The 23,679-nt window shown below is 40.8% G+C and overlaps 1 protein-coding gene across 1 annotated transcript in view; it reads left to right on the forward strand.

Annotated features, from left to right (window-relative positions):
• Positions 1-23,679, forward strand: part of LOC141097194 (3',5'-cyclic-AMP phosphodiesterase 4D-like) — an 895,493-nt gene that overhangs the window by 738,962 nt on the left and 132,852 nt on the right. Inside the window, exon 3 of the mRNA XM_073584296.1 lies at positions 10,580-10,818. Coding sequence (XP_073440397.1) covers positions 10,580-10,818 — 239 coding nt within the window. The remainder of the gene's footprint in view (positions 1-10,579; positions 10,819-23,679) is intronic.

Consider the following 23,679-nt stretch of genomic DNA (forward strand, 5'->3'; position numbering starts at 1 on the left):
AAAAAAACATGCGCATGTTAGTGTATGGAATGCGCAAAAAAACAACATTACAGTCTATGGGATTGCACGCGTGCGCTAGTACATGTGCACGCATGTGTTTAAAATCGCATGCGTTTTTAGAGTTAACATGATGACAAACTGGTTAAATCGCATGCGCAAAAAACAGCAAACACATGCAAAACACTTAATGTGCTTTTTGCATGCGTTTGGAATACGCACGAGGCGCAGCGCAAAAAAACGCTAGTGTGAAAGTAGCCTAAGAAACTGTTTTTTGCACAGCACTGAAAACTCACTAAAACTCATGGTGAGAAATTAAAGTGGTTGTCCACCACTACTTTTTCATTGATGACCTTAGGACAGGTCATCAATGTCTGATCGCTCGGAGTCTGGCACCTGGCACTCCCTCTAATCAGCTCTGCTCGGTGTCGGCAGCTGGCCGGAACCGCTTGATTGCGGAGCTGCTCTGTCTGATTGAGGCCTCAGTAGGGTACTATACATCTGCATCCTATTGACTTGAATAGGAGGCGGATGTGTGGTACCCTGCCCCAGCCACTGTCAAAAGATGGAGCAGCTCCACGATTGAGCAGTTCTGACTGGCGGAAGCCACAGCTGACACTGCGAACAGCTGATCGGCGGGGGTAACAGGTGTTTGACCCTGACCAATCAGACATTAATAACCTATCCTAAGGGTAGGACATCAATGAAAAAGTAGTGGACAACCTCTTAACCTTTACTGTTCTTTCCACATAAAGGACTTGGCTGAATCCAATCTGCATGCAGAGGATAAAGTCTAGCTGCTGCTGAAAGCTATCTTATGAGTGTGGCCATAATAAACCCCCTTTTTTAAAACTTTTTAACAGACAGAACTCGGACCAATGTTATTCAATGGAATAGTACAGGAGAACGATTTTTTTTTCTTTTTTTTGTCCCAATGACTGAATTTGCATATGAAGAAAATCACAGCATTCACTAGTTTCTTCCATGCATTGGATGAGAATCGCCCATTCTAGTCCAGGGATGTGCAAGAAAATAAATTAATTCCAGACATGTAGCATCTGATTTTTGTGCCTACTTTACAATCATTTAACATGGGAAATTGTAAATGGTCTTGTAAATTATTACTAATTGCTGCTGTATAAAATGGATTGCATAAAGACTGCACACAGAAAGCGCACAGAGTGGACAAGGAGCGCACACAGAAGGCAAATGAGAAATAAAAATGTCCAAGAAAAATTGCCAATTTTTAATACGCTTGTGTGAACTTGGATTAAGGGCTTGTGCACACAATCATAATAATCGGACAAATTACATCCATCGTTTTGTCAGATATCACTCGTTCCCATGTTATTCTATGGGGTTGTGCACGTACCATTTTTTAGGATTCGATGAGAGCAAAAAAATCTTCCCAGCACGCATGAGTTGCCACTCAGCCAATCAAGTCAATGGGTTCATTGGAAACATCGGACCGCACTCAAATGATATCCAAGTGTGGTCCAATTTTCACGAACTGACAAAATGGAGAATTTATTTTTTTTTTTTTAATTCTCCACATTTGAGAAAATGGGATCACACTCTGATCAGAAAGTAATTAGTATTTTTGTACCGATTTTCTGGAATGAGAGAAAACGGTTTGTGTGACCCTAGCGTTATGTTGATGGTCACAAAGTTCCCGCTCTCAGCTCCACTTCACAAAGTCCATTGCAAAATGAGTCAATTTCTGGTACTCTGCAATAAAGAATCATTGCCCATTGTAAAATGGCGTTGTTCCAATTGTAATATTACTGACAGTGTAAAGGTTGTTATACGTTAGCGATATTGATCCTTTATTACACCAGCTGTGTAGAATTCTAGGAGCTAATCATTACAGAAACTCACTAGAGTATAAGTAAAGGAGTTGGGTTTATCACGTCTGTGTTTGTTCAATAGGCAAGTAGCAAAGCATTGGGAAAATGCGCTGCATCGGTCATTTTTAATGGCTCCAAGCAAATAATTGGATGCAGAGGGAGTTAATCTAGCCACTATCTTAGTTTAAAAAAAAAAAAAAAAACAACCCACCTTCCTCTATGCGGAGCCAAGTGACCTTTACGTGTCTCCTTCAATGACATTATTCAAGCAATTTGCAATAAGCACACCCTGCCTGTATGTAACTAAAGAACGACTTCCCGGGCTAATGAATGCAATTCATCACCCAGGTACAGCTTAGTGCAACATTAATGCCGTGACAGGTAAACAAGTCAGTCACTCGGACAAACCAAATTATCTAAAGTGCAGAGAAAACATTGTTCTAAAGTGGCCGAGGAACCTCATTTATAGTCAATGAATAGCACAGGACTGAGAGTGAATCCTCCTATCCCTTGTAATGCAACATTTCTGCAGTAATTCAAGTGTACTGTGGCTTACAAAAGTATTCACCCCTTGTCTTTTTATTACAACCTGTGTTTTAAATAATTTTTATAAACCGATTTGTATGGACTAAATAGTCTAAGTTGGTGATGTGTGAAAAATATAGGCATAAATTAAATTTATGAGATCAAATAACTAAAAATTGTCATGTGTATACTGTATGTATTCACCCTTTTTTGCAATGAAGCCTGTAAAAAATTCTGATGCAAGCAATTACCTTCATAAGTCAGAAGCTTAGTGAGGAAAGGCCTAATCTAAGTGTGACATGGTCTGTGAGTATATACACTTTACCTTCTCTGAAAAGCCACAGAAGCTCCAAACCCTTTAAGAAAGCTGCACCGCTACCCAAACAACACCATGAAGACCAAGGAGATCTCCAAACAAGCCAGGGACAAAGTTGTTGAGATGTACAAGTAAGGGTTGGGTAATAAAAATATCTCAGTCTCATGGGTATGTGTTTTCCAACTGGTGAGTTCTTCAAGTCGTGAAATTTGATTTACCTTAGAAGTCCATTTTCCTAGGGTGGGAGGAGACTCGTCTCTCCAATGCATGGCTACTAAATGTTTTGCCGCATTAACCAGTAATGGGAGAAGCTTGTGTTTCAATGCTTTTGGATGGGCAAGATAAACTTTAAAACTTTTGGATGGGTGATCTCCCTGGCTCGGATATGACCCTCACTCAACGTGAGATCACAGGTGTCTCTAGCTCCCCCATTTTGCCTTCCGACGAATTGTAATCATGGTTATTGGCTCTGATGTGTGTACCTAACATTGTTTTTTGTTGTACCTGGTTAATATTTTTTCCTCCCCCCTTTTTCCTACCTCATTCACCCTTCTACCTTTCCCTCCTTACCCTCCCCGGTTCCCAAATCTCCTTTCCTATACTACTGCCTACATATCGGATTATCACAAGATGTTATGTACTTTGATTATACCATAGACATGTTTGTATCTTTTCTATGATATACCTAAAATAAAGAATTAAAAAAAAAAAATATCTCAGTCTCTGGTGATCCCCCAGAGCACCATCAAATCTATTATCATCAAATGGAAAGAACATAGTACCACAACAAACCTGCCAAAGAGGGCTGCCCACCAAAACTTTCAGCCCAGACAAGGTGGGCATTAACCAGAGAGGCAGGACAGAGACCAAAAGACATCATGAAGGAGCTGGAGAGATCACAAGCAGAGACTGAAGAATCTGTCCATACGACCACAATAAGTTGTACTTTCACTAGAGGGGGTATTTATGGGAGAGTGAGCAGAAAATAGCCTTTACTTACACACAAAAATTGTAAGGCTTATTTTGAGTTTGTCAAAAGACATGTGGGAGACTCGGCAAATGTATGGAGGAAGGTGCTGTGGTCAGATGAGACGAAAATAGATTTTTTGGCCATGAATGTAAATGCTTTGTCTAGCACCAAACAAACTCAACTCGTCATCACCCCAAGAACACCATCCCCACAGTGAAACATGGTGGTGGCAGCATCATGCTGTGGGGATGTTTTTTGGCAGAAGGGATGGGGGAAAATAGTCTGAGTGAAGAATAAGACAGATGGTACAAAATACAGGGATATTCTTCAGCAAAACCTGTTTCAGTCTGTCAGTGATTTGAGACAAGGATGGAGGTTCACCTTCCAATGACCTAAAGCACACAGCTAAAGCAACATTTGAGTGGTTTAAGGGGAAACATGTAAATATTTTGGAGTGGCCTAGTCACGGCCCAGACCTTAATCCAATTCAGAACTTGTGGTCAGACTTTTTTCATCAGATTTTCATCCATGTGCCATCCTTGTGTCCATTTTATATGTCCGTGTGTGATCCGTTTTCATAAAACTACATTAAAACATGTACAGGAACACATACAGTTTCCCAGGTTTATAATAGAAATCCATCCACAAAAATCAGAAGCCTCTCTTCTGGTCCATGTGGGATCCAATTTTTTTTTTTCTTGCATCCATAAACTTTTATTTGTGAGTCTCATCCGATACTCAGATGTAAGTAGTGCATGCTGCATTTTTTTTTCATGCACACTTGGACAGAGAAAAAAAATCATTCATCTGAACAGTCCTATTCAATAACATAGATGTGTTCTGTCCGATTAAAACAATTTATAACGTCTGATTGATACGCTCGTTGGCATGAACCCTTAATCATACCTGCCTGAAATTGTGCAGCTGGGCTCTGATCTATGCTGCCCATCATTCAGACAAAATAACCCTAATGACAAGTTCTTTTTTTAATCGCAAATTCAGCTTATAAAAATTATTTCGTTTTTTCTTATTGCTCAACATTTTGGACAAAAAGTTTTCAAAGATAGAAACTTGCTTTTAATGGTTGTAGTGGAGTAGACACAAACCCAAACTGTGATTTCTAGTCTACTGCACATTGTTTTATTGCTAACTAGGCAACAAGACCATTAATTAAATTAATTTGATCCAAAAAGTCAGTCTCCTGAAATAATTAAAATTATATTTCTTAACAAAATGTTTCAGAACAATAGGTCACTGGTTTTACATGAGCCCACTCTACTGTGATGTTATTCTGCAATGTAGCACTAGTGCATTGAAGTGAAGCAGCTGGTTATGCCAGAAAATGAGAAAAATATTTAGATAATGCTTCACCCAACACAAAAATAATTAATTGAAAACTGTGCGTACAGTTATATAGTATAGGTGAAAACAAAAACATGTCCTTCAATATCGAGGAGCCATAAAAGGGACAATTTTCATTACTGATCCGGAATGTTGATTGGCTGGATCAACAGTCAGAAAAAGGCACCGGACCGGATCGCGACACCCATCGGACCGGACCGCCCCCCCCCCCCCGGTGAGTATAATCTAACTCTTTTTTCTTATCTTTCAAGTTTCATCGGGGGCTTATCTACAGCATTATAGAATGCTGTAGAAAAGCCCCTTATGGCGGTGTCGGCAGCTCATATTCGAAAAAAGGGGTGCCATATTCCCTTTAAATGCTTTTATATTTAGTGTGGTTTGGTGTGTTTCTGTTTGTTTGGAACTAATATATTCACGTAACTACAGAAACTCATCATTAAAACAGGATGGGGCATTGGACTGAGGTTTTTGGAATTTGTCTTTGAAATGTGCTTTCATGTTGCATATTCGCTGCACGTAGCAGAACAAATCCTGCACTGTACATCATTTCTTGCTGATCACATTGCGCATTCACATATAAAGGTGGAGAAGATGGTGTAACACCCCTCTGAAGACCCCTATTGTTAATGTGTGCAAAATGTACTGTGTTACATGTTTTTATCCTCCCGGAGGCCACAGTTCCTGGTAGTCAGGGGTGACAGGGTTAACTGTAGGGCCGGCCTATAGTTGAGGAGACCTGTGTGTTAGTTTCTGCTTTGAGAGTCATCTGTAGTAAGCAAGAAAATAAGAAAGGACACCCTCTGAGGAAATTTTTCTCACTAGGTTTGCGTGTGGCACCAAAGACAAGGAAAGCGAGCAAGACTCAGCAAGAATTCTACTGTGGTGGCAGTTTCTCAGAGTAGGCAAATTGGGACACTTAACGTTTCTTGTAAGTACTGTGCCACCATCCATAACCACCAAGATTGGATGGTCATTCCTTACCTTGCAGACGTCCGGAATCGTCCCGCCCTCCCGCCCTAATTTTAGGATCTTCTGGAGATCGACATGGTGAAGAGAAGAAGAGGTTTGACGTTGTCGCAGCAGTCAGCGGAAAGGAGGGGGGTATTTGAAGTCAGTGGATTGCACAAAGAGCGGGGGGGTGAACCCAGTGCAGGAGCGGGTTACCCCTGGTGGTGCAATGGTATACTTGGTTAAGGTGGGTCCCAGCTGTGCTGGGTCACAGCGGGACATGTTAACGTGGGACCCTGCTGTGCTCGGTCACAGCGGGGCATGTTAACGTGGGTCCCTGCTGGGCTGGGTCCCAGCAGGACATTGGTTGGGCAACACTCGGCTGGGTGTCCTCGAGCCGGTGTGGTGCGGCTGAGGGCACGTGGTGGAGCTGGTGTTGCAATCATGTACAATGGGTTTTGCAACACTTGGCTGGGTGTCCTCGAGCCGGTGTGGTGCGGCTGAGGGCACGTGGTGGAGCTGGTGTTGCAATCATGTACAAAGGACTCTTCATTTACCCCCCCTCCTTTTGCTGGTGGTTATGTTTATGGAATATTTCTACGTTTATGGATAAAATGTTATTGCTTGTTTGGTGTTAATAAACGGGGCTGCTGTGGCCTTTTACATCCAATGTCACGCAGTCGTGTCTTATTTAAGTTAAGAAGGGGTAAGTGTGGGTTTTGGGAGGGGTCATTACAGTGAAGCCGCCAGTCAGACTTTCCTAAGTCATGTGCTTTCATGTTGCATATTCGCTGCACGTAGCAGAACAAATCCTGCACTGTACATCATTTCTTGCTGATCACATTGCGCATTCACATATAAAAGTGGAGAAGATGGTGTAACACCCCTCTGAAGACCCCTATTGTTAATGTGTGCAAAATGTATTGTGTTACATGTTTTTATCCTCCCGGAGGCCACAGTTCCTGGTAGTCAGGGGTGACAGGGTTAACTGTAGGGCCGGCCTATAGTTGAGGAGACCTGTGTGTTAGTTTCTGCTTTGAGAGATATCTGTAGTAAGCAAGAAAATAAGAAAGGACACCCTCTGAGGAAATTTTTCTCACTAGGTTTGCGTGTGGCACCAAAGACAAGGAAAGCGAGCAAGACTCCGCAAGAATTCTACTGTGGTGGCAGTTTCTCAGAGTAGGCAAATTGGGACACTTAACGTTTCTTGTAAGTACTGTGCCACCATCCATAACCACCAAGATTGTGCCTCTGTTTAGTGCAGAAGAAAACAGAAAACTTTATTCCTGCTACTCTCTGTACAGAAGTTTTATTGTCAGTAAAAAGGCCTTTATTTTTTCAAACTCATTTGGTTTTGTCACCATGAGATTAAAGGGATCCGGTGCTGCACAAATAGTGCCAGAACTAATCCTGAAGGTGAACACTGCACAGCCACAACCAAACACACATACCCAGGGACCCTTATGTACGATGGGGAAGCGTAAATAGATGTTGGCCAAGATCCCCCTTTACACACACACCTTTAATACTAGTTAATACAAATAAATAAGCGAGAAACACTATTAACCATAATAAAGGGAATGGAAGGCATCAAGTACATTTTACAAGGTTGCTCTTCAGCTGCTTGTTACTGACCCAGCATGGGGTGAGGAAATTACATATGCAATTTAGGCTCTTGGAAATATGAAAGCAGCATATGGTGGCAGTAATTCATATGTCTATAATAAGAGCTAAGTTTAATCTCCCTTAGTTGCTAATAAGAACAAATTATTATAAATCTTGATTGTAGCATTTCTCATATTATCATAATAAATATATATATATATATATTTATTTATAGATGCTTCTCACAAAATTAGAATATCATTAAAAAGTAATTTATTTCATTTCTTCAATACAAAAAGTGAAACTCATATATTAGAGTCATTACACACAGAGTGATCTATTTCAAGTAGTTCTTTCTGTTAATGTTGATGATTATGGCTTACAGCCAATGAAAACTCAAAAGCCATTATCTCAGTAAATTAGAATACTTTATAACACCAGCTTGAAAAATGATTTTAAAATCCGAAATGTTGGCCTACTGAAATGTATGTTCAGTAAATGCACTCAATACTTGATTGAGCTTCTTTTGCATCAATTACTGCATCAATGCGGCGTGGCATGGAGGCGATCAGCCTGTGGCACTGCTGAGGTGTTATGGAAGCCCAGGTTGCTTTGATAGCAGCCTTCAGCTCATCTGCATTGTTGGGTCTGGTGTCTCTCATCTTCCTCTTGACCATATCCCATAAATTCTCTATGGGATTAAGGTCAGGCGAGTTTGCTGGCCAATCAAGCAGAGTGATATGTTGTTTTGAGACCAGGTATTGGTACTTTTGGCAGTGTGGACAGGTGCCAAGTCCTGTAGAGAATTAACTTTCCATCTCCAAAAAGCTTGTCGGCAGAGAGAAGCATGAAGTGCTCTAAAATTTCCTGGTAGACGGCTGCTCTGACTTTGGTCTTGATAAAACACAGAGGACCTACACCAGCGGATGACATGGCTCCCATCACTGATTGTGGAATCTTCACACTAGACCTCAAGCAGCTTGGATTGTGGTCTCTCAACTCTTATGTTACGGTTCTGCAGCACAGGACTAGGGTAGGAGGGGGAAAACTGACCCTGCTCTGCGACTAGGCTGATGCCCTGCAATGGAGTGGGCGACCCATTCCTTGGGAATAGACCCACCGACGATCCTATGCTAATCTCAAGCAAAGACCTATAGATAGGGGGAAGGGGGTCCATGAAAGATATAAGGACTGGGTACAAAAACGGGTCACCTCCTAACCAAAAACACAAAGAAGGCTGCAGAAACAAACTGAACACTGAAACTAAGACTAGCAGAACCAGAGGTCCCAGAACTAAACTAATTAAACACACAGAAAGCAAAGCAAGGCTCCAAGCCAGACTTCTAGCGAATTACCACTGTTGTCCAGCAAGGAATGGGAGACAGGTGCAGGCTAATAAAGGGTGATACAATCACCTGACCAAAGGCAAACCCAGCACCAGGGGAAAAAGACCAGCAGCCAGAACACTACAAGAAAATGGCAGATAGTCACAAACTGAGCAGATTCTAACATCTTCCTCCAGACTCTGGGACATTGATTTCCAAATGAAATGTAAATTTACTTTCATCTGAAAACAATATCTTGGACCACTGAGCAACAGTCCAGTTCTTTTTCTCCTTGGCCCAGGTAAAACGTTTCTGGAGTTGTCTATTGGTCATGAGTGGCTTGACACAAGGAATGTGACACTTGTAGCCCATGTCCTGGATATGTCTGTGTGTGTGGTGGCTCTTGAAGCAATGACTCCAGCAGCAGTCCACGCCTTATGAATCTTCCCCAAATTTTTGAATGGCCTTTTCGTAACAATCCTTTCAAGGCTGCGGTTATCACGGTTGCTTGTGCACCTTTTTCTACCACACTTTTTCCTTCCCCTCACCTTTCCATTAATATGCTTGGATACAGCACTCTGTGAATATCCAGCTTCTTTAGCAATGACCTTTTGTGGCTTACCCTCCTTGTGGAGTGTGTCAGTGACTGCCTTCTGGACATCTGTCAAGTCAGCAGTCTTCCCCATGATTGTGCAGCCTACTGTAACAGACTAAGGGACATTTTTAAAATCTTAATAAGCCTTTGCAGGTGTTTTTTGCTATTTATTCTAATAATTTACTGAGATAATGGCTTTTGGGTTTTCATTGGCTGTAAGCCATAATCATCAACATTAACAGAAATAAACACTTGAAATAGATCACTCTGTTTGTAATGAGTGTATATAACATATGAGTTTCACTTTTTGTAGTGAAGAACTGAAATAAATTAACTTTTTGATGAGAAGCACTTGTGTATATAGATGTAAAAGTAATCAGCTCACCCATCAAAAGACCTGAAGCACGTTTCACCACTACTTCGTCAAGCAATGGTGAAACGTGCATCGGGTCTTCTGGAGCATATACATATCTGTGATTCCTTCTCTGATTAGCTCACCCACCAAATTTTAGTTTTTTATGTCTGTCATTTTGGTATTTGTCTTTTCACATTGTCTTTTAATATTTGTGAAATAACAATTGACATATCGACACTGATGTATTATCCTTTTCCTGGGATATTTTCTTTTTGGGTATTTTTATATCTCTGTACACTATGGGGACCAAAAAAATGTATATAATTAGCTGGGCAATAAAATGTATCAGTAAACATGGTAATTAGAATGAATGTGCCTCGAATAACTGTGTCTACATTCAAAGTCGCACTGTCAGATTCACTAATTTGTTAAAATTTGCAGTCTGCTATGCGCTGTCTGTCAAACCTCTCCAGTTCCTAATGGGCCCAATTGCTTCGTGATGCCCAACTGAACTGTGCACATTAATAACATGCACCCGTGCCTCGATACTGCCATACAATACCAGTTGATAACAATGTTCATATACAAAACTTTTAACAGGACTATTGACTATATTTAAGATAGAGTAGGGCCATGTAGATGCCATAATGCAGTATATAATGAATTAGGGCCGTGTAGCAAATATAATGTCCCATTCTTTACTTTTCATTTATCATCTCTGTCATATTTCCTAGGTGTCAGATGAAGCTCTTCATTCCAAAATGGAGGAAGATGATGGTATTCCTGAGGGAATGGAGCCATATTTAGTTCGCCGGCTTTCCTGCAGAAATATACAACTACCTCCTTTGGCATTCAGACTGGCAGAGCAAGCAGAATGGGAAAAAAAGCCGGATTGTGAGAGTCCGCAGCGGCCAACTTCTCTAGCACTGAGGATTCCTCCGCTGATTGCAATCACGGCGGCTGACTCTACAAGGTAGGACATGATTAACCCCTAAATGCATTGATAGTTACAAGTCTTGAATTACTTGAATTAGTTTTGTAAATCCAAAACGGCAGGAAAATGTAACGAGATAAAATGCTTTGTGTGATGAATTGAAATAGAAGAAACGGGTCTCTGTTTTTCAAATGAAATCTGAATTGACAAATTTTGTTACAAATAACAATTTATACATATTAAATCAATGGTTTCATCTTATTTTTCTTGTGACTACATTATTTTACACATACTAGAACTTCCGTAAAAGTGTTTTTCCCTGAAAAAGAATTAGGGTATGTTCCCACAAGTCAAAAACGCAGCAGATTTTCCACCCAAAATTTCCAGAAGAAAAATCTGCTGCATTTTACATTAGCAGTATTCTGGATGAGAGTTTTAGAAATCTCATGAAGCATAAAATTGGCAACTGCAACTGCTCAGGATGTGAGATCGGCAGCATATCAAAGATTTTACATCCTTTACATTTTTCACTATTTTTTTTTTTTTTTGAGGGAAGGTATTTTATTATTTAACTTTTTTTTTAAATTTCAAATAATTTTATTGGTTTTTAGTAATTAAACAGGGTAAGGGAAGAAAGGGAGGAAGGGAGGAAAAGGAATGGGAAGCAAAGAACCTTGTACAGGTACGGAAAAAATGTAAAACTAGAGAACCCACAAATAGGAATTAAATAGCATATAGCGAATAACAACATAAAAGGAAAAGAAAATCACCAATCCTTATTATGGGGTAACATTCTTGGAAGGAGATACAACATCCCGCTACTACAACGGCCATGCTTAGGCCTCAAAATATAATACCTCTTAATAGGTCTATTTGATATGGAATTTGTTGTTCCAAGTCTTCCATATTTTTGTATATTTGTGGATATGATTGTTGTTAATCGCAAATCTGCATTCTAAATCGCTATGTTGGCCTATCTTATCAAGTATGTCCGAAAACTTAGGAACCTCGACTTTCTGACACCATTCTGCTAACATGGTCTTTGTCACTAAGAGGATGTGTATAATAATGTATCTTACCGAATCATCAAATTGTTCCATGTCTAATGAAAGAAGTGCTCTTTCGGGTGTAATTTTGAAGTCCTTAGCAATGAGGTTAATGTGCTGTGTGACTTGGAACCAGAGGTTTTTGATTTTTGAACAACCCCAAAATATGTGGTAGAGGTTCCCTTGATCTCCACAGCCTCTCCAGCACAAGGAAGATAGTTCTGTGTTAAAATGTGATAACCTTGTCGGGGTATAGTACCACCTATTTAACAGTTTAAAATAACCCTCGTGAAGACCCATTGATATGTTGGAATTGTAAGTGTTTTTGATGGCATCGTTCCAATTCTCGAGACGGATATCAGCACCCAAATCGGACTCCCATCTCTTCATATATATGCTTTTGTGGCATTTTTCACTATTTTGGCAAAGAGATAGTATAACAGGGTTGTCTATAATCTGTCCAATCTTCTCCAACCAAATGTCCTGACACTTTCCCACAAGTCATTTGCATTATTTCCAAAATCTCCTTTGCTCTCCTCTTTGTTCCTTAGACAATTGTCTTCAAGATTTCTCATGTGCATCCCCCATACGCTGGAACTAACAAGCTTAGCACATAAGGTTGTTTTCCAGTAATAAAGCCTTCAGATACAATCGGAAAACCCACAACCTGCAATTACGCTGCTACCGCCTAATTACCTCCTGATCTGTTTCCAATCCATTAACCTACGGTCTCCTTCCCCAGTACCATGTAGAATGTAAGTCTGTAAGGGCAGGGTCCTCTCCCCCTCTGTACAAGTCTGTCAGCATTACTTCATGTTTATTGCGCTTTTTCATGTAAATCCTCCTCTGGGAGCTGAGCCCAATCCAAGAAAGACTAGTGCCAGCTATCTGTCATGATCCCAGTGCAGGTTTTGAACTGCACGTCAGGGGATAATGTCTTGAGCCCAGTGCAGGCTTTTGACCTGCATGCCTGGGGTTAATTATTGTGGCCTCTCTTTGGTTCAGGGAGAGCTTCTTATAGCCCTGGGAAACGCCTATCCCTGTCAGTTATACTTTTGCCTTTGGCCGAGTGTGGTGACCCCTGTGTGCCTGTTCGTTGTCTTCTAGCTTGCTTATATGGTTCTGACCCTGTTCTGTTCCCCGTTGTGAGTTTGCCTGTTGATTCTGTACTGTTTATCTGTTTCTCTGGTTTCTGACTTCTTGGCTACGTCCTGACTATCCGTTCTGTTTAACCCTTTTGTACTATTGTGCTATCTCGTGCTTTGACTCCAGCCTGATCTGTTTATGTCTCTGTCTATGCCCCTTGGTAACTTTGTCCCATAGTTACCATTCTAGGAGTTTTCCTGCAGCTCCTAGCTCGCTGGAGTTTAGGCCATGCCCCCAGCAGTCACGTGCTTTAGGTCCTGCTGTTCTGAAGCACGCACCTTCACTGCTGCTGCCCGCTCCACAGGTATCCTAAAGCACAGTTTGTCTTACTCAGGACACACGCACTGGCTCAGTGAGCAAGTGCAGTTCTGTGTTCCTGACACTATCACCTTCTAATAGCGGCATTTAAGGAATGTGATCTTGATGTTGTGCTGTTTGGTGCACCCATCATTCCCCCAGCAAAGCGATCATGGAGGGCCCATTGCAGCCAAAGTCAGATGAAGGCCCTATAGCTGCCATCTTGGTACTCTTGTGTAGCCCAGTTACAGAGTAGGTTTTATAGGAGACCATCAATTTAATTACATATTGTAATACCATGGTATAGAGGTACATACGACAAGCAATCAAGTGCAGGTTTAAGTTATTGACAATATGGAAAAATAAAAAAATTTGGATAGCCCCATTTTTCCAGCGTGAAAACTAAAGAAGTTAAAAAAAAACATTTGGTATAGAAACGTCTGTAAAAGTGTGATCTGTCAAAATATAAAATCATTTAACCCATATGATAAACACCACAAAACAAACAAAAATCAAAGTGGCAGAATTGTTTTTTATTCAGTCTCTGCATCCTAGCCAAAATATGCAATAAAAGCAGATGACAACAATGAAGGAAACCCTATAATGAGACTGATAAAAATGTCAGTCGACCAGATAAAAAAAGCCCGATGACGAAAAAATTACAAAGTTACTGGTCTCTGAAAATTATAACACAGACTAATTCTTTTTTTTCTTTTTACAAATTTATTTTTTCCACTGGGAGGCAGTGATTGGTGTCACAGGTAGGAGTCGCTGTATGTTCTTCCCAGGATGCGCACGGAGGCGTATTGAGGCCATGGTGGTGCATTGCAGTCACAGGCATAGCTGTGTTTGCAATTGTGAGGCAGTGACCGATGTCACAGGTAGGGGTCCTGTGTGTTCTCCCCGGGATGTGCACGGAGCCGTATGGAGGCCATGAGAAGCATTGCAGTCACGGGCATAGCTGTGATTGCAATGCAGACTAAAAATAAGTGTTAATCTTGGGCATGCCAGTGTCCAAGGCAGAACTGGGAAAACCTGCTCTTGGCTGTTGTGTTTTGAAACAGACTGCAGGATGATAGTCGTGCAGTCCATTTCATTCCAGGCTGGGTTTTCCATGTGGCTGAATGCCACAGATTTGAGCTAAAATCCCTGCAGTAAAGTGTATGGGTGTGTCAGGTCCAGTGTCAAGTTCAGTGTTAGTCTGGTGTTTGGAGGAGAACAGAGCATTCTGCTCTGTAGCGCTCCACCTGTGTGAGGCAACACAGGCCAGCAGAGCCAAACAGCCAGAGAGCTGAGATGCCTGGCCCCCACAGCAGTGCAGTCGCCCTCAGCAACTAGTCTTGGAGGTGGATGGTCTTGTGCCCAGTGGTGAACCGGAGGTAGACTGTCCTGTGCCCGAAGGAGGACTAGCGTGTTTAGTGACTGTAAACGGAAAGACATCATGACTGTGGACAGCTGTGAGTAAAGAGACATTAACATGATGTTGCAGTTGCCCACGGTAGCCGGTCAGAGGTGAATCGGCATGTTTAGTGACTATCTAATTCAGAGGATAGGCACCCGGTTGCGATCTGGAGGATACTGGGTGCTATGTAGTGCTATGAGTTGGACATTACTGCTATGCACTTGTGTGAATTGGACATTTAATGCTGTGAAGTAACGTATTAAAGAGACTTTTGTGTGGAAACTTTGCTAGGTCACTGTCTCATCACTGCGTAAGTGTGCTACCTCAGCACTACACCACTTAAATAAAAAAGAAACCTTACATGTGTGATATTATTGTAATTCTGCCAAATCAAGTTATCAAGTAACTTCTGCTACACAATAAATGTCGTTAAACAAAAACTCAAAAATACAATGGCAGAATCGAGGCATTTTTTTCTCAATGTCCCATCACCTGAATTATTTTCTCATTTTGGAGTTATTTGCAAGCTAACATATTATTCAAAAACACAGCTTATCCCTAAAAAAACAAGACTTACAGTGGGGCAAAAAAGTATTTAGTCAGTCAGCAATAGTGCAAGTTCTACCACTTAAAAAGATGAGAGGCGTCTGTAATTTACATCATAGGTAGACCTCAACTATGGGAGATAAACTGAGAAAAAAAAATCCAGAAAATCACATTGTCTGTTTTTTTTTCATTTTATTTGCATATTATGGTGGAAAATAAGTATTTGGTCAGAAACAAGCAATCAAGATTTCTGGCTCTCACAGACCTGTAACTTCTTCTTTAAGAGTCTCCTCTTTCCTACACTCATTACCTGTAGTAATGGCACCTGTTTAAACTTGTTATCAGTATAAAAAGACACCTGTGCACACACTCAAACAGTCTGACTCCAAACTCCACTATGGTGAAGACCAAAGAGCTGTCAAAGGACACCAGAAACAAAATTGTAGCCCTGCACCAGGCTCGGAAGACTGAATCTGCAATAGCCAACCAGCTTGGAGTGAAGAAATCAACTGTGGGAGCAATAATTAGAAAATGGAAGACATACAAGCCCACTGATAATCTCCCTCGATCTGGTGCTCCACGCAAAATCCCACCCCGTGGGGTCAGAATGATCACAAGAACGGTGAGCAAAAATCCCAGAACCACGCGGGGGGACCTAGTGAATGAACTGCAGAGAGCTGGGACCAATGTAACAAGGCCTACCATAAGTAACACACTACGCCACCATGGACTCAGATCCTGCAGTGCCAGACGTGTCCCACTGCTTAAGCCTGTACATGTCCGGGCCCGTCTGAAGTTTGCTAGAGAGCATTTGGATGATCCAGAGGAGTTTTGGGAGAATGTCCTATGGTCTGATGAAACCAAACTGGAACTGTTTGGTAGAAACACAACTTGTCGTGTTTGGAGGAAAAAGAATACTGAGTTGCATCCATCAAACACCATACCTACTGTAAAGCATGGTGGTGGAAACATCATGCTTTGGGGCTGTTTCTCTGCAAAGGGGCCAGGACGACTGATCCGGGTACATGAAAGAATGAATGGGGCCATGTATCGTGAGATTTTGAGTGCAAACCTCCTTCCATCAGCAAGGGCATTGATGATGAAACGTGGCTTGGTCTTTCAACATGACAATGATCCAAAGCACACCGCCAGGGCAATGAAGGAGTGGCTTCGTAAGAAATATTTCAAGGTCCAGGAGTGGCCTAGCCAGTCTCCAGATCTCAACCCTATAGAAAACCTTTGGAGGGAGTTGAAAGTCCGTGTTGCCAAGCGAAAAGCCAAAAACATCACTGCTCTAGAGGAGATCTGCATGGAGGAATGGGCCAACATACCAACAACAGTGTGTGGCAACCTTGTGAAGACTTACAGAAAACGTTTGACCTCTGTCATTGCCAACAAAGGATATATCACAAAGTATTGAGATGAAATTTTGTTTCTGACCAAATACTTATTTTCCACCATAATATGCAAATAAAATGAAAAAAAAACAGACAATGTGATTTTCTGGATTTTTTTTCTCAGTTTGTCTCCCATAGTTGAGGTCTACCTATGATGTAAATTACAGACGCCTCTCATCTTTTTAAGTGGTGGAACTTGCACTATTGCTGACTGACTAAATACTTTTTTGCCCCACTGTATATGGTTATATCAATGGGGGCATAAAACAGTTATGACTCCTTGAAGAAAAAGAAGAAAAAGCAAAGCACATTAGCAAAAATTGACTGTGGGGGGAAGGTGTGAAAATAAATAACATTTTCTCTGCAGCATTTCTGACAGTGTCGCATAAAATTTGCAAACTTATATATAGAGTTACTGTACTTTAAGTATGTAAGTAAGAATGCTTGCAAAAATAAAAATGTTCATGTTTTATTTTTATCAATTAACAAAATGGAAAGTGAATAAAGAAAAGAGAAATCTAAATCAAATCAATTTTTGTGACCACCCACATTTGGCACAAAGTTAGTAATTTTGTAGGGTTATAGTCAGGCGTCAGAGTGGCAAATTATATACAATACAAGTGATAATGATAATCATTTTCATATGTAGGTTGAAGCATATTAACATTAACAGTAACAGGTGTGCAAGAAGCTTAAAACTAGGTGAGAAACTGCCGAACTCTGCTATAAAAGTAAGGTTGTGGAAGACTGTTTCATGTCACAAGTCAAACACCATGGTGAGTCTGAGCACACCAACAAAATTGTAGATCGTTATACTGCATCAGCAAGGTGTTGCCCAGGTAACGATTTTCAAAGCAGACTGGGGTTTCAAGAGGTGCTGCTTTGAAGAACCACTAAGAAATTAGGAGCTTTGAATACTGTAGATGTCATATTTGGCCAGGGAAACTCTGTGCAACACAGAAAAGTCAAAGTAGAAGATGTCCAGCAGTGCCATCAGCTCAAAACTGACATCAACCAGGGGGAATCAATTATAGTTATGTATGGTTTGGAGTAGTCTAGCCAGGAGTGGTTCTTTATAGAAGAAATTGCAGCAAAAAAGCTGTACCATTGAAAAGGAAACAAAGCCAAGTGACTCAGTTACTTTTTAAAACATAAGAACTAGGGTGCAGAAAAATGGACTGATGAGTCAAAATTTGAGATAGTTGGTTGAACTAGAAAGCAATTTGTTCACTAAAGGGCTGTAATGCATTACATTAATGAGTGACTGTAGTCAACAGTGAAACACGGTGGTGGTACCGGTGGTGGTACCTTGCAAATTTGGGGCTGCATTTCAGCACATGAAATTGATGATTTAGTCAGTATTAATGGTGTCCTTATGCTGTGAAATACAAGCATATAATCTATCATCAAGGCCTCTGAGTGTCTTGAAATTTATTCTGCATAAGGACAATGACCAAAAACACACATCCAATATCATTGAGAAATGTCTTCAGTAGAAAGAAGACCGAGGAGTCCCGGAAGTGATGACATGGCCCCACAGAGCCCTGATCTCACATAATCAAGTCTATCTGGAAATACTTGAAGGGACAGAAAAAAGTCTATATTGACAGAAGATATGTGGTTAGTTCTCGAAGATGTTTGGAACAACCTTCCTTCCGTACTCCTTCAAAAACTATGTGTAAGTGTACCTAAAAAAAGTGATGACTTTTTGAAGCAATGAGTGGTCGCACCAAATATTGTTCTGATTTTCTCATTCTCATTTGTATTTTGTTACCATAATTGATAATAAACTATTAACCCTTCTAAGTTAGTGTTCTTGCTTTGCAGCATTTATTCCACACCTGCGTTACATTTTTGCCCAATATTGTAAATCTTTGGATCTATACTGAATCTCACATGCTAGATATTCTGCGTGTTATCTAGAGAGAAATCACTATAATTCGCCACAAAATAAAACAAACAATACCCGTGCATTGAGCCCGTGCTGTAAATGACTTGAATGTATGCTTGTTAAAACCTGAATATTACAGCTATTGATTTTTTAATTGTTGCCTTGTGCCACAACTGATCAGATATTCACTGTTTATGAATTCACCAGGGAACAGAATTTCGATTCAAAATATAAATGTCCCCTGATAGAATGTGCACACATTTATATAAACGTCTGATAGAATCGTTTCTCAACCATCAACACCGTCTGAATATATCATTCAGCAAATGGTCCATTTGTGGTCTCCATTGTGGTCAATTACAACAAATTCGATAAATCTGGTTGAAGTTTAATCTTTAATGTGTCTAAAAAGCAACAGCATATCTATTGCATATAAAGTGGATATCCTTCTAGATAACAGTATTTAAGAGCAATGATATTAATCCTTAAATCTGTTCAGCATTTCGTTTGTTAGATGAGCAGTTTGTGCTTCAGAGCTGCTTTTCTTTCTTTTTTTAAGGCTAAATTTACATATCCAGTAATCGTCCATTAGAACGGATTCAGCAGCCATCCATTGACCAAAGTTGTGTAGACGCAACTTTTTTTGCCATCTGAAAAAAACTGATTTCAACTGAATCCTTTTTTTTTTTAACATTGACGTCCATGGAAAACGGATCTGATTTTCTCCCATTTGAATAGAATCGGTTTATTGTTTACTGGAGGTGGAAAAAATAACTATTTAACATATTCTACTGGACATGGGAACTTTCAATTACAGTAATCATCTATTTGACACTGATCCAGTAAGCAAAAAATGGATCTACTGAATCTGTTCTGTATGAGATTTTTATTCAAGTCCTATAAGTAGATAAATAACCAAATCAAACAAATGAATCAAAATTATTCGTCTTTATCACTTTTATTGAAGATCATGATCCAATATCACTTGTCTGTGATTGGCAAAAAGAATATGAACCTTTAGGTTTGGCAGATAACTTGAAGGAGAAATTAAAGTCTGGTGTTTTCAATCAATGGGTGGACAATTACTTGTGACTGACCAATCTGTTTTATTTGAAGAACAGGGATCTATGAAAGTTTGTTCTTCACAACATGCTTGAGGGAGTGTATTTTGGCATTAACAAGGAAGATTTCACAGGACCTCTGAAAAAGAATGTTGATGTTTATCAGGCTGGAAAAAGTTAACATCTCTAAATAGTCTAAACTCCAGCAATACATAATCAGATGGTCCCAATTCTTCAAAGTGTTTATAGCACAAATCTTGTATAAAACACTTTGAAAACTCCCCAAACTTTAGTAACACCTTGCATTTTCATGCTGCTTCCAGTCATCACCGCCAAAATGAGTGGATCTGGGGTCGGTTGGGCATGGTGAGGCCCACTCAGTTAATTCATTAAACGTTACATTTGGAGAGAGGTCAACAAGGCCTAAGATGAAAGGAACACTATTCCTACGCTAAAGCACGGAGGTGGATCGCTGATGTTTTGGGGATGTGTGAGCCGCAAAGGCACAGAAAACTTGGTCAAAGTTGAAGGAAAGATGAATGCAGCACGTTATCAGCAAATACTGGAGACACATTTGCAATCATCAGCCCGGAAGCTGCACATGGGACATACTTGGATGTTCCAACATGACAGCAATCCAAAACACAAGGCCAAGTCGACCTGTCATTGCCTAAAGCAGAACAAAGTGAAGGTTCTGGAGTGGCCATCTCAGCCTCCTGACCTCAATATCATTGAGCCACTCTGGGGAGATCTCAAGTGCACTGTTCATGCTAGACAGCCCAGGAATTTACAGGAACTGGAGGCTTTTTGCCAAGAAGAGTGGGCAGCTTTACCATCTGAGAAAATAAAGAATCTCATCCACAACTACCGCAAAAGACTTCAAGCTGTCATTGATGTTAGAGGAGGGCAATACACGGTATTAAGAAATGAGGTATGTAAACTTTTGATCGGGGTCATTTGGATGTTTTGGGTCGTCATTTTGATTTAAACAGAGAAAAAACAGTAGTTTGACAATAAATGGCTTCACCCAACCACTAACCATGAGTGGAGAAAATTTTTGGTGTTATCATTCATATTCTCTGAAAAAAGGCCAAGAAAGCAAAAATTCTGCCGGGGTATGTAAACTTTTGAGCACAACATGGACTAGGAACTACAATATATATCAAGAAGGAATGGGCATGGAAACCAGAATAAAACATTTTTTGATTCAGAACAGTGGGATTTATAGTCTGGGTGAAATGGTGGATGAGGAATTAGCCAATATGCTAAATGATTTTCTTTCAACAGTATTTACACAAGAAAATCCCATGACGGACAACATGATCAGTGATAAAAATTCTCCATCAAATGTCACCTGCTTAACCCAGCAGGGAGTACGGCAGCATGTAAAAATCACTAAAATTGACAAATCCCCGGGCCCGGATGGGATACACCCCCAAGTACTGTAGGAATTAAGTACAGTCATAGAAAGACCATTATTTGTAATTTTTAAAGATTCCATAATAACAGGGTCTGTACCACAGGACTGGCATATGGCCAATGTGGTGCCAATATTCAAAAAGGGGATAAAAACTGAACTTGGAAATTATAGGCCGGTAAGTTTAACCTCAACTGTGGGTAAAATCCTGGAGGGTTTTCTAAGATATACTATATTGAAGTATCTGAAGAAAAATAACCTCATGATCATGACCCAATATCAACATGGGTTTACGAGAGACCGTTGCTGTCAGACTAATCTGATAAGCTTTTATGAAGAGGTAAGTTCCGGACTGGATCAAGGGAATGCAGTGGACGTGGTGTACAGTAAACTAGAAGCTTGGGCTGATAAATGGCAAATGAGCTTTAATCGGGATAAATGTAAGGTCATGCACTTGGGTAGAACAAACAAGATGTATAATTATGTGCTTAATTGTAAAACACTGGGAAAAATTGTCACTGCTGCAAGGCAAATAAAATAATGGGATGCATTAAAAGAGGCATAGATGCTCATGAGGAGAACATAATGTTACCTCTATACAAGTCACTAGTGCGACCACACTTAGAATACTGTGTACAGTTCTGGTCTCCGGTGTATAAGAAAGACATAGCTGAACTGGAGAGGGTGCAGAGAAGAGCGACCAAGGTTATTAGGGACCTGGGGGGGTCTGCAATCCAAGACAGGTTATTTAGTTTGGAAAATCGAAGGCTATGGGGTGATCTTATTACAATGTATAAATATATGCGGGGACAGTACAAAGACCTTTCTAATGATCTTTTTACTCTTAGTGATGGAGACAAGGGGGCATCCTCTACGTCTGGAGGAAAGAAGGTTTAAGCATACTCAGACACGGATTCTTTTCTGTAAGAGCAGTGAGACTATGGAACTCTCTGCCATATGATATTGTAATGAGTGATTCCCTAATAAAATTTAAGAAGGGACTGGATGCCTTTCTTGAAAAGTATAATATTACAGGGCATATACACTAGTTTCCTTAATATTGTGTTGATCCAGGGAGCTTGTCTGATTGCCGTATGTGGAGTTGGGAAGGAATTTTTTTCCCCAATGTGAAGCTTACTGTTTGCCACATGGGTTTTTTTGCCTTCCTCTGGATCAACAAGTTAGGGCAAGTTAGGATAGCATATGGGTTGAACTAGATGGACTTAAAGTCTTCCTTCAACCTTAATAACTATGTTACTATGTTACTATACCATGTAACAAAATTATATATTTACTAGATTATGGCCCGATGCTATCGCATCGGGAGGATGCGACAGCATCACACCTCTTGCCATGTTAACCCTCAACACACACACTCCTCTCACCTTTCACCATCTCCACTCACTCTTTCACACCACATACGACCCCTTCTCTCACTCCGTCTCTCATACTCACGCCGTCATCGCCGCTGCTCCACGATCCCTGACATCTTCTTCCGCCGGCGCCATCCTGGATCCAGACGTTGTCCATGCTGGCGACATGTTCTAGCGGCGACGCCATCTTGAGTATCGTGAAATCCCGCGATAGTCAAGATGGCGTCACCGGAAGAACATGTCGCCGGCGTGGACGACGTCAGGATCCAAAATGGCATCGGCGAAATCTCGCAAGTATTCGCCGTTTTGGATCCCGACGTCCTCCACACCGGCGACATGTTCTTGAGGCGACGCCATCTTGACTATCGCGGGATTTCGCCGATCCAAAATGGCGTCGCCGCAAGAACATGTCGCCGGCGTGGAGGACGTCTGGATCCAGGATGGCGCAGGCGGAAGAAGATGTCGGGGATCGTGGAGCAGCGGCGATGACGGCATGAGTATGAGAGACGGAGTGAGAGAAAGGGTCGTATGTGGAGTGAAAGAGTGAGTGGAGATGGTGAAAGGTGAGAGGAGTGTGTGTGTTGAGGGTTAACATGGAAAGAGGAGTGCGATGACGTCACCGGTTACAACTGGACGGAAGTTGTTATAACCGAAAGTTGCTTAGGGCATTTATTATTATAGATGGTATATAACAGGTCATCTTTAAAAGGAAAATTATGATGGAGGGATAGGTGTAAAATACAATGCACACAACATAACTTTAAAAGGCTCTTGCATTCTTTAAAATAAAGTCCTCATACCCCTTGCCATCAGCTGCTATCAATAGGGTAACATAGCCAAAAGTGTATCACTTTTCTGCAGCGTTACCACAAGAGAAAAGCCATTGAATTAAGGATGTATAGGGTGGGCCATTTATATGGATACACCTAAATAAAATCGGAATGGTTGGTGATATCAACTTCCTGTTTGTGGCACATTAGTATATGGGAGGGCGAAAACTTTTCAAGATGGGTGGTGACCTTGGCGGCCATTTTGAAGTCAGCCATTTTGGATCCAACTGTATTTTTTTTTCAATGGGAAGAGGGTCATGTGACACAAACTTATTGAGAATTTCACAAAAAAATAATTGTGTGCTTGGTTTCAACATAGTTTTATTCTTTCATGAGTTATTTACAAGTTTCTCTTTGTTTACAGCCATTGACATGTCGCAGAGGTTAACACGTGAGGAGCGGATAGAAATTGTGTTGATGTCTGGTAAATGCAGTACCAGGGTCATTGTAGCAGATTTCAATGCAAGACACCCTACGCAAGAAAACTGTCACCA

The sequence above is a fragment of the Dendrobates tinctorius genome, unplaced genomic scaffold, assembly GCF_039654945.1.
Source record: "Dendrobates tinctorius isolate UK_male_01 unplaced genomic scaffold, ASM3965494v1 ptg000083l, whole genome shotgun sequence".
NCBI classification, from domain to species: Eukaryota; Metazoa; Chordata; class Amphibia; order Anura; family Dendrobatidae; genus Dendrobates; species Dendrobates tinctorius.